The following is a 12,215-nucleotide window of genomic DNA, read 5'->3' on the forward strand; positions in this document are numbered from 1 at the left end:
CCTAGTCAAGAGAAACTTGCTACACAAAACACTGTTCAGCCACTTCAGTACAATTTAAGAACAGAGTTGCAGTATAAGTTACCAGCAATCTGCTGGCATTATCTAGATCTCCCACTTTAAGAAAATGCATTTCAATATACTTCAGGTACAGGTATCTGAACTTTTAACAGCTGTAGATGAGAGCATCCAGCTGCTGAACCTGAAAGCCTGCTCCATAATTACACAGGCACATACTTTAGTACATTCAGTATTGATCAGACCAACAAAGCCACTGCCAGTTCAACTTAGTTCTGTGCTGACAGCACACATCCAGCATAAAAGTAGAGAGGTAAAGAGCCTCTCAGCCTCAGAACACAACAATTAAGCCCAGTTAAGTTGGCTGGCTTTCATTAATGACTACATCACCTGTTCAGATACTTACACCACTACAGCATGTGTGGACACCCTACAGATAAATGCTAACTTTTGAATTACAGGATCATTCCTGTATTCCTTCACATACTAGTCTGGATTGCCTAATCTAGCTTCCTGTATACGAGTATGGAAGAATTCATGCTATGAACATGCCTACTTCATCACCTGGCTCAGAATGAGCTAGAATATTTACTTCTGACTTCAGCCTTAACTGACCTAAATTACAAAATTAAAGTTCAACTCCAACTAGTAACAGCTTCTGTACACAAGCACCTGTACATAATGCATGACTCCTGAAGACTGTTCATTCACAAATAAGCATCAATTTTGTCACCTTTAGCCAGAGATGTTCCCAGAGGGCACATCTCTCAGCTTCCTACATTCTGCTCCTGCCAGTTGGGTCATCAGGTCTTTTGCTCATCACATTTAGTTCCCTGGTCCCACAAAAAAAAAAAAAAGCAAGCTGTATGAATTTGTGCTTTAGAGAAGCTGAACCACAGTTACTTACCTCATCATACATAAACTGAAGTGTGAGTGCAGATTTGCCCACACCTCCACTGCCAACCATAATTACTTTATGGAGGGCCAAGGAACTCTGGTTCTTGCTCTTGCTGGCAGCCATTGTCCTGCTTGCCACAGACGAAGTACCGGGCAAACAATTAGATCTGCAGACAGAAGAAGCACAGTCACCCATCCATGACTTCGGTACATCAGGGTAGCAGGCAGGTAAAGTGTCTCAGTGCTGAAAGACCAGATTAAAACCCTGCCCCACAAGCCTAAACAATGGGCCACTCCAATGCACTGGCATGCAAACCATGCCTAAAGTATGAGTAGGACAAAGTATTAAAACAAATACTTTCTATTTGTGACAACAGTATGATTAATCAAAGTGCCAAAGGTTTCTAACAAGCTACTCTTGTTTGCAAACCCAGCCTACAAGACTACTGTCTAGAGCAGTTTCCAAAGAAAACCCACTCTTTCTCAAACGACATGAAATTAAGTGTTTTCTATTGTTCTTGTTAGAAGGCTTTACATCTTTCTAAATATTTCTTTAATATTGATACAACTATACCTTAGATCTGCTCATAGGCAGAAATCAGGCTTTTGATCTTCTCCCTGTGTAGGCTAAGAAAACAGCAGAGATACACAGTAAATTGGCAGGAACAAGTTGCAAAAGCTTCTAGCAGAAAGTCTTATGACACGGCATTAGCATTTATTTTACACTTCCTGCCTTTTGATGCTGCGAATCTATTTTGCTTAGGAAAAAAAAAAAAATCCTGCTTTACTGCAAAAAAATCTCAGTTTCTATTCTTCTCCTGATGTTGCTAAGCCATAAAGGAGCAAGCTTCAATAAACAAGCCCTAGCTAACAAGCCTCTGTTTGTGTGTTATGCAAGCCTAGTAATTAAATGCTGGAGGCTTCTTAAAAATAATACTGCCTCTTTTTTTGGTTGGTTTTTTTAAGAGTAGCTGGACACAGTAGTTGTACCAGAAGCACAAGCAGCAGCTGCCACACTCTTAGAGCAGCATCTCTAAGAACAGCACACTGAGGATAAAAGCAGAAGTACGTGAAACAAAGATGTGTCACCAGCCAGGATTCCCGCACAGAAAAAAACCCAAATATGAATATTTCAGACATATGACGTGTATATGGGAGATGGCAGGATACCAACTCTTGTGTCCTCAGAGCACCACAAAGGACCCCAGTTGTTCATATCCTGGCAGAGAGCTGTAAGGAGGCCAGTAGACCATTCAGAAAACACTGCTATAGGAAGTGGCTGTATCAGCCTTGATTTATAGCAGCACTCTTTATTCCAGAAGCACAGGAGCAATGGGCCTTCCAGGAGTCTCAAATTTGCCTGCACACAATTACTGTACTAAACCACTGCAACTGCCACATCATCAAGTGCTACTGTATGGAAACACAAGGCCAACAGTAGAAGTTACTTGGAAAAAGCTTCAGGACAACCGGCTGCCCTAAACAAAATTAACAAGAGACTAAGGGATCATCAGCCTACAAACATGCCATAGGATTATTTAGCCTGGAAAGGGACCTTTGGATGCAGTCCTGTCCAAACCTCTCCCTGAAAGCAGTTTGCTCCAAGCAATCCAGTTTATGTGCCTTGCATTTTGAGACTGACATGACCAGTCTGGACAACTGCCCTCAGAGTACACTGATAGTGACTACTTTTTTTTCCCCTTGTCATGACTTGATGTTCTGAAAAGCAACAAATCAAACTAAGTTCTCATTGACTCGTGCATACAAGAACAAACATGCCAACAATCAAGAAGTGCCCTCAGGACAGCATTTTCAAACATCTGAGCAGCAGTATTTTTCCATGCAGAGTTTTTTACTCACACCTGTTTGCTACATACATTTAGTACAGCAATGCAAATTAATCATGTTTAAGTACTCATTCTGGGATAAACACTGGTAAGTGAAGACAGATATTTTCCTCTGGTAATCTTCTCTATTATGTTATACATCAGCTCCCCCATCCAGGACACTCCTTAGTACAGAAATGGGGTGTGACAATTCCTACTTCTCCATAGGTTCTCCCAGTACAGCACAAACACACATTTGTTGGGGACAATGAATTTAGCCATTGAATTGCCACAGACATTCTAAACCAGAAGAGAATCACAAGACTGATTTTTAACTCTTAGTCACCAGAGAGGCAAGAGAAGAAGGGAACAGTTCCCTGCCAAGGAAATGTGAAAAAACACAACAGGCAGTGTAGGGTATGCCCAGCCACTGCCTTGGAGGGACGTCTGCTGAGATAAGGAGATTGAGCAATGTCCCAGCAGGACCCCCCTGGGAAGGCAGCTACTTTTCAGTTATGGTGAGAAGACGACAGATGCAGAATCCTCTGGGAGACCCTATGCAGATCTTTTGTAACCCATTGGCCTTTACCCTCTGACACCCACCCCCTGTATCCCTACAAAGCTAGCCTCCTGCCCCTGCAAGGGCAGAGAGAGCCCATCCCTGGCCTCCCCTTCGCCGGAGTACGGACCAATAAAGCTACCTTCGTGCGGAACAGCTACACGGGCCTCTCGTCTCTCTCCCTGCTCTGACCTGGAGGCTGCCCTGCAGAGCTGAGCTGAAATCATGAGCTGACAATCACTAAAGAGCTGACAGCTTCTGCACGGGCCCTCCAGCTAGCAGCTGAGGGAAGACACCGGGCCTCGGGAAGGCGATCCTCCACGGGACCATCTCTGCGGACCGGTCACAGCTTCCTCGGTCAGAGCTACTGACCCCTCACCAGCTGTCATAAGGTAGCATCTGAACTCCAGAAGTTCTTGCTTTGCCTATTGTCCACATGGTCTACAGACGGTAAACCAGAATTCAGCTTGCTTGGACATAAACACCCAAGGAACAAGAGCTACAGATTGGCCACACAATGAGATAGTTCAGGGACTTTAAGTGCTCCAGAAGTAACACAGCTTGCTCGTAAATTGTAGAGAATGCTGTTTTGTCCTAGTTCAAGAGTAGTCTGGCTTTCACAGTAGGAAATAAGCTGTTTTCTGGAGTGTGACCCTTAGCTACTTTTCAGTATAATTGTGACTGGTTTTAACCTGTGACTGTTCTTTTATCAGGTATCCTAACATTGTTGTAACTGTTGTGTTATCTAACACAAAGCTTTCAAGCTACACGTTTTTCTGGAATCACAAACTTAGGAATATGTAATAGGCAGCAGCACTAAGTCCACTGTGCTATGCAACAGCAATAAAGGCATAATTTACTAATAGCCAAGAGAAAAGATTTCTCTGTCCTGTCAACACAAATACTTCATCTTCACATGGTCATGGTAAATTAATTGCTGTCTTTTAGGAAAAATACTGACAAACTTGAAACAGTTCATCATAGAGGTAGAGTGGAGAGAATATTTAAATCCTTCCTTCTCTATTCCACCCCAACAATGGCCTGTAGAAACTGCAAGGTCAGCCTTACAGTATTACCTCATTCGCAATCAGAGTATAATATTAAACAAAACCCACCCAATAGCATACAAAATGGGTTTGATTGCATCTAAAGCTCTTCATGGCCAAGGTACTTGATCTTCCCTGCAGAGCTGTTCCAAGTGCCACTTGAATATTTCAGAGGATCAGGACTACATGAACCCCGTGAATGCAGCAGTACGCTCACAACACAGCCCCTGAGCAGTGTGTACTCAGTGAGGTCCCAGAAGCTTCACACAAAGCATCTCTTCTTTGCTGGCACCAGAGGGAGTGTGGCCCCCCCCAGCCCAGAACAGCCAGACAGTGCAGAGGCAAGAACAGAGGACAAGGCAAGGCTGAAGCAGTGTGACATAGGATTAACACAGTCAGTATCAGTGCAGAAGTACCAGTGCTTACAGAACAACAGGTTAACAGCACATCACTGGTTCAGAAAGGGGCACAGCAAGATTATAATAGGAATATTGTAATAAAACAAGAAAAGCATTGGAGCCAACTGTTTGTTTATTTTTATATCCCCACCTCTGCAGGCCAAGAAACAGTTTACACAACATGGTTCAAAGCTCACATCTAACAGTTCCTTGAGGTTAAAAAAAATTAAAAGAAATCTATTAACACAAGTGGAAGCTCTCTCCTCTGTTATCTCTGAGTAGGCAAGGAATTTTCTTCCTATTCTATACATTAAGCATCCTTGAGGCAGTCAAGGCACATTAACCCATCTCTTCACAGAAAAACAAGTCTTGGGAAATCCAACCACTTCTCAAAAAAGCAGCAGTTTCTAGAAGAACCTGTGACAACTGCAGTTGCTTTAAAACATTACTCAACTCCCTTCATTTTATGGGACATAGACTTGAGGCAATGGGTCTTAGTGCATCTGCTGAAGAGCTCACTCTGAGTAAGTGTCCAGACAAGACACCTAATGCTGTGGGGTAAGATGCCTCCTCTCCCCTATTGCTCTTTACTTGTTGTTTGGGCACAGTTTACTTTCCAGCAAGATTTACCCTCCTCTGACAGGACAAGAGGCGATCCATTGAACAGTCAGTCAATCTATTTATTTTCCACCTGTCATTTTACCCTCAGGTTTAATGACACCATGTTGAACTTCATATGCTAAGTGTTTTAAGCTGTAAAAAAAAAACCAAAAACCACACTCCAAACCTTCTGAAAGTTTATTTGAGGGAGTGAGGTAGGGGAGTGAGGTAGGGGAGGTGGTTTCTTCTGGTTACCATTCATCCTGCTTTGAAATAAACTGCTAGACAGACCCCATGACAGAGAATAAACTTTTTCTGTCAGTATTTCATTTTAAGAAATTACAAGTAATTACCTGCTTCATCTGTTTTAAAAGATAAGGATTAAGCCATTGACTTGATAACTCTGCATTTATCCTGTAATAGGTAACACACAGCCCTATGCACAATAAGAGCTTTGTGATGCTAGTGAAAGATGCTCCTCAGATCAAGAAAGGAAGGTTACACCAGCCACAGGCTGCCTACATGAAGCACAAGAATCTACAACTCAAACCATAGGAGTTACTAATCAGCTGTTTTGACTTAGACTTCTGAAGATCTCTACTTGGCCACAGGACTAATCAAACCATGCCACCTCCCATTTAAGTTATCTAACCCTAAACTCACCAGCTACTTCAGCCTTCCTTTGTCTTATCTGTTTAGATTACAATTTCTGCAGGTTAACTAAGGCCCCCTGCACAATGTTGTGTCATTCTTGGCTGGTCCCTTGAAACTGAGCACTTCAAGGCAATTGTTTATAAACACTTAGTAAATTGCTTTTTCTCCACCCTCTCCTCAACTTAAATAGTTAAACTGCTCAGAACACAGTTTACAAACAGGACTGGTTTACCTAATACCAAGATTCAAAGACTATGACTGAATAACTACACGTATTTCAAACCAGACCACACTTTCACATTCCCTTTTTACTTCATGCGCATTAAGACACCACAGCTGCACAACACTTAAAGGAAAAAGCTCTTGTCACTTCACAAGAAAGAGACTTTGCTACAGTTCATCCAAGTACATAAGAAAAAAAAGAGAAGCTTCACTAAGTCTACCTGTTTTCCAATAAATATTCTGCTGCTGTAATAAAAGAATCTGAGACCCTCCAAAGGCTTTAATTGGAATTGCTGCTAGTTCTGCCATTCAGTTCGAGATTTAAAACTGAAATAAAGCTCTAAGCTCAAAATTGCTGAGATCAGCTCTTGTTCTCTTGCTGTGCAGCTGATATCTTTGGACATTTCTTTTCATTGCTATCCTGCCACTGAAAGCAGCCATTCTTTGGATTTTAAAACAGGATTCTAGAAACCCTTAGCCCAATAGCTTGACAGAGGAGCTTTGTTAAACCCTTCAGACACCTACTTTTAAAGGAAAATCTGGCTATTCAACCTATTATAAAGACTTAAATATGATGTCATCAAAAGCAAACACAGAAAGAACAAGGTTTTGCAACAGTATTTTAGTGATCCTCATTTATCACAATATGAATTAGAGGCTTTGAAGTGTTTGGTTCTGTGATATAACCACAAGAATGCAGTCACAGAAATTCCCTGGATCACAAAACTAATTAACAATCTCACCGAACTATGAACTGTAAGAGCTCCTCAGCCATTCTGAGGTTACCCAGAAAATATTTAAGTACTGAAATTCCATTAGCTTTCAATGGACTGTAAATGCTCCAACTGGTAATTCAACTTAAAAAAAACCAATTTGAGATTAAGAGGCATATTTAATGCCACTGAAAATTTTAGGATATGCAGGCTGAAAAATTACAAATGCTACTCTATCCTCTTTTGCTGTGCCAATATCTCCCCTCTTGGCATATATCCATTTAGTGGTTTCCAAGCTAAACAGAGATCACAATGTGTTTGGTAGAAATCCCTGCTTGGGATAGCCTCATATCCTTCCCCATGTAATGCTGGATGTTTCTACCTTCTCAGTTGTGGTTATAGATTTTTCTGGGCGATGTTTAATTGGATCAAGGAATTCATTCAGCTTGAGATGTCTTGCAGAGCACATTGGGGCAGTTTCACAGTCCCCATTTATATCACCCAGTGATATAAATCACCATCCCCTGTCCCTCAGTCCCCTCTCCCTTCCCCCTGGCAGTTCCAGCCCATCAGCACACTGGGCCTGCCAGTCACATCTGCAAGGCCACACACACCTCAGTGCTGATGTGAAGGGAGAAAAACAGTTTGTACAACTAAGGCCAAAGAAGGTGGAACTACAGCAGCCAAGCAGTTTCTTATACTGCTGCAGAAGCAGGGCAGTTCCCTGACCCTGTTCACAATTCACGCCTTAGACAAGGGGCTGGTGCAGCCACCACCCCGCTGCAGTGTCTGGGCTGAGCACTGGAGCGAAACCCAAGCCTCAGATTTGCTTTTGGCAATCAGGCATTTTCTCTCCCTAAGATCTACTAGTAGATGCAGTTGCAAATATAAGGGCATTGGACCAGAACCTCAAAATGGATTTTGAAAACTTAATACTTTATAATATCAGGATGAAAAGTAAGAATTGAAGGCAAGGAACTACGTTACTCTGTACACATGAAAGGATCTAACCTCTTTATATAGGTTAGATCCTTGTTCCAAGTGGGAACAGCCATATCCCTAAATGTTACAGGAAAAAAACACAGAATAAATACATTTACTTGATACACTGAAAGTTACAACTTATAGTATAACTGAATGTTACTTTACACCAGTTTCAGTCAATTATTATTAGTTACAAATCCTGCCTAAACCCCCCAGAATTGTGTGTACACCTACAGACACTGGCTCTCACAAATGTGCTCTGGCAGGAGCTACATATACACTGCTAACTAACAGACACATGAAGCAAGACCAGGACTAGCAAGTTCACCATGTTACAGCAATTAAAGGTTAAACCAGAACCTGAAGCCAGGTCGTTAGTATTCTCCATCTCCTACAAGGCTGGGGAAATACTAGGCACAGATTGAGGAACCATTTCAATTCACAGTTGTGTTTCCTCAAATGAATCAGATTGGAGTATTAATTTCCATAATAAGAAAGACTGCAGACTGTGAGATGAACTTTTACGGCAGGAAAGACCCTAAGACTTGCTCATCTAGAAAATATCACAGGCAGTATAAAAAGCAGTATTTTTAATATAGTTGTGATCAGGAGTCTTCTCTGCATGCATGAAGACAACCCAGATATCACACTAAAATATTCTAACAGTATCAATAGCATCAGACATCCAACCACTGGATACCAGCCAATTAGGATTAAGAATCCCTACTAGTGATCCTGGTCTCTATACCATATCTTACTTTTCACTATTCCACACATTCGTATGCAAAGCCATCTCCAGCTCTTCACTTAGCCTAATAAAGTTTAATAAGATGAAGTGATTTTTAGAAGAGTGTACTTCGTATACAAAATTTTTTTTGACACCTGCAGTTACGTAGAACAGGAAGAACAGGAGACACACAAGTGCATTGCTCCTTTAACTGATCATTGTCCTCGCAACCTACAAAGTCTAGCACACTGCTCTTTCCAACAGGTTATAGCTAGACTTGGATAATTCCACCTTTTAGGCTATGTTCAAATCTGGACCACCACAGCAGTAATCCATTTTAAGTACAAAATACCTGTATATACTCATATTCCCCACAATCCTCTCCTTCCTTGCCAAGTACAGCCCAATTCTTCTTATAAATTTTCAGAGATGAATCAGTGCAGCTCAGAAAGCAAATCTGATGGCGTTTAATTTACATTTACTTACTACATGAAATTCTTAAATATATGCCCTCTCACATCATTCAGTACAGGACCATTCTAGATTACTCATTACAAATAGACAGACATTACCTTACACATTAGCAGTAATCTCAAGACAGTAACTTTGCTAAGAATAATCTCAATGTCTAAGGAAAAATGGAACTAAATCCTGTCCAAGTCTGTAGCAAGGCTGCAACCTTCAAAGGTTTAGTCACAGGAAAGAATCAGTCTGGTCAGTTGGAGCATCAGAAGAGCAACACTTTAAAGCAACCCTTTAAAATTGAACTCAGATCTTATGCTGAAGTGAAATATAAGCAACTATATATCGCTGTTCCTAAGGAACTTAAATATCTGAATTTGTTTGTTTGGGTTTTTTGGGGTTTTTTTTTTGGTTTGGTTGGGTTTTTTTGTTGTTGTTGTTTGTTTGTTTATTTGCTTGGTTTCGGTTGGTTGTTTATTTTTAGAATTTCATCAGAGTGGAAAAAAATATAGCCAAGTAACTTGTTTCTGAGCAGTAGCTAAGAGAAGAAGAAAAAGGACTTCCCTTAAACAGTGCTTTTAAGGCACAGGAGCACACCCTCTCTCCCTGAAAAAAATCACATATATCTACGTTTAAGTAAATAAGGTTTTAAGGTCATGCTGTAAAGCTAATACTCTTAACAGCAGGTATCAACAGTATCAAGAGATTGTCATTGCATATAGGCAGTACACTTATAATTGCCTTGTTGCACAGATAGCATGCAAGCATCATAGTTACATAGAGTTTTATGGGGAAAAAAAGTAAGAAACCACCCTCCATATTATTTTCAGTATTACTCCGGGCAGATCAACTAGTAGAGTGTATGTAGCACCAGCAATATACTCTTTATTTCAGCAAGATAGTGTTACCTAAAGTGAAAGTAAGACAGTAGTGTCATTACAGCTAAAACCACTTCTTCTGTAGGGAGACATCTAACCAGAGATCTCCAAGTACTTTCAGAAAGCCTCCAAGTCTAATATTAACACCCAGAAGACATATTGCAGACAGAAGAGAAGGATCTACCACATTGCTTTTACCTTGCAAGATCTTGCTAGAAATCCTAATAGAAATCTTCTACAAGCACAAAGACTGAATTGATACCCTTAATCAGTATTACTATGCTAAGAGTTTGTCACTGTGGTGATAACAGTCTAGTTGCCCAATTACTTAGGGTGAATTACAACACCACTGTTCACACTAGTTAATTTGGCTCATACCAGAAAAGTGACACTCAGGCAACAGACTTGTTCAACGGCCTCACTCCCATTGACTTGCAAAGTGTATTTCACCTGTATTTCATCTGTATTTCCTTTGAAAGCTCATCCATGCAGAAACATGTTCATCTTTGATACACAGCATACATGAAGTCCACCAAACCACTAAGAGACAGTGACATGCCTCAGATAATCTCATACCATTTTTTACCTGGATCTCCAGGGGCCTAACAAATATAACAGCCAAATCAAACAGATCACACAATCAGTGTCTTAAGGGGCACACGAGAGCTCAAAATAACCAAAATCTTACCTTAGTACCAGGTTACAACATGGTTTCAGTTACTTCAGTGAAAAAAACTGCAACTATATAATCCACAAGAAAATTGCCACTACCACTGATTTTGCAAATTCCACCAAATTCCAATTCAACCAGAAGTGTGCTACAGAGTTGCAGGAGCTCTCACCACTGTTACCCAGTCCTGAGGCAGTCAGACCCAGTCATTGGTGTCACAAACATGCCACCAGACACTGCAGACAGGCCACAAGCTGCTACCACTGCTCCCCCAAAGGATGTATCTCACTAGATCATGCTTCCCTAGTGAACTGGATGTCTGGGATAAATCAGAAGTCCAAACATTATTTAGTTTGGCTTAGCTAATACCAGCAGAAGCAATTGTCTCTGCCCATACAATTACATTCCTTGCTTGCAAACTGAAGTTAATGTCTCATGCTCACATCTCTGTTTGGGGAAATGTAAGCCACTGTTGAGACCATATTTGATGCAGATAGGCAAGTAATAAACCCCCATCCTGACTTCACTCTTAACCATAGAATCCCAGCTCCCTAGGGGAACTCAGGAATCATCTTCCTATAGACTATGAGAGTACTTCCACTATTTTAAGCACTTCATTGGGGTTCACAGGTGTGTACCGTGAGTCACTAAGCTTCCTCAATCAGGCAACATCACACAACTGCCAAGCACTGAACCTTTCCCTCCATCTTTCAATCAATGCATTTACATTACAACACGAAAAGAAACAATGGTGACATTTAGTACCCATAATTTAGCTGCTGTGCTAAGTCACCTTTAAATAGATTTCTTTACTCCAGTTCCCCCAATCAGGTAGAGTGAACTGCACATGCAAGAAGCTGCCTTTCCACTGGACTAGGAGCATATGTTTTCAATAACAGACAGTTTTCCAGACTACTGTATTCATATACTTCATACCAAAGCCAAAAGCAGTATTTCTATCTTCAAATGGGAACTGGATTATTACACCAGTACGGGCGTCTTATGAAATTTCAGTATCCCTAGAGTTAAGAATACTAAAAAGCTGTGGAGAACTTTACTTATGGGAGAAGTCTTATCCTTGGTCTCCCTCATGGAGAATGCTCTGCCCACCACTATAAAACACTTACAGCCAAATGTGTTCTCTCCAACACAGCCTCCAGGGTGCTGTAGAACGAAGAGTGGCACAGTATAACACGCTTGGTAACTCTGGGTTTAGGTGGCAGACCATTAACTCAGAACCACTTGACTTCAACACAGAGAATAAGGACACATTTAGTTCAGAACACTTCTCTTTATGACCTAGCAAATGACAGGTCACATGAACATACAGAACCAGTGCAGAACATAAACCGCGCATTTATTCTTGGGTTCTCCTGGAGACATCTCCTATCTTCACAGAGCACTTTACCAGAATAAAAAACCCTATTATTCTGATACCTAGGAGCTCATCTCACGGCTTTCATGCCTTTCTTGGGAAATCAGCACAACAGGGTGCTTCCATACACTAACGCATGCAGCACAGGCAACGAGATGGAGACGTTGGGGGTCTGTGTGTAGCTACAGG

The 12,215-nt window shown here is 41.2% G+C and overlaps 1 protein-coding gene across 3 annotated transcripts in view; it reads right to left on the reverse strand.

Annotated features, from left to right (window-relative positions):
- Positions 1 to 12,215, reverse strand: part of RALB (RAS like proto-oncogene B) — a 49,051-nt gene that overhangs the window by 9,853 nt on the left and 26,983 nt on the right. For 2 of the 3 annotated variants that reach the window (XM_042040475.1, XM_042040474.1), the window contains exon 2: positions 923 to 1,079. In XM_042040475.1, coding sequence (XP_041896409.1) covers positions 923 to 1,036 — 114 coding nt within the window. In that variant the 5' untranslated portion in view covers positions 1,037 to 1,079. Of the gene's footprint in view, positions 1 to 922; positions 1,080 to 1,486; positions 1,510 to 12,215 lie in introns of those variants that run through there. The other variant, XM_042040477.1, reaches the window with a different exon arrangement.

The sequence above is a fragment of the Corvus kubaryi genome, unplaced genomic scaffold (genome assembly GCF_017639235.1).
Source record: "Corvus kubaryi isolate FWS band 111438036 unplaced genomic scaffold, C.kubaryi_AGA036_p1.0 37396, whole genome shotgun sequence".
Taxonomy (NCBI): domain Eukaryota; kingdom Metazoa; phylum Chordata; class Aves; order Passeriformes; family Corvidae; genus Corvus; species Corvus kubaryi.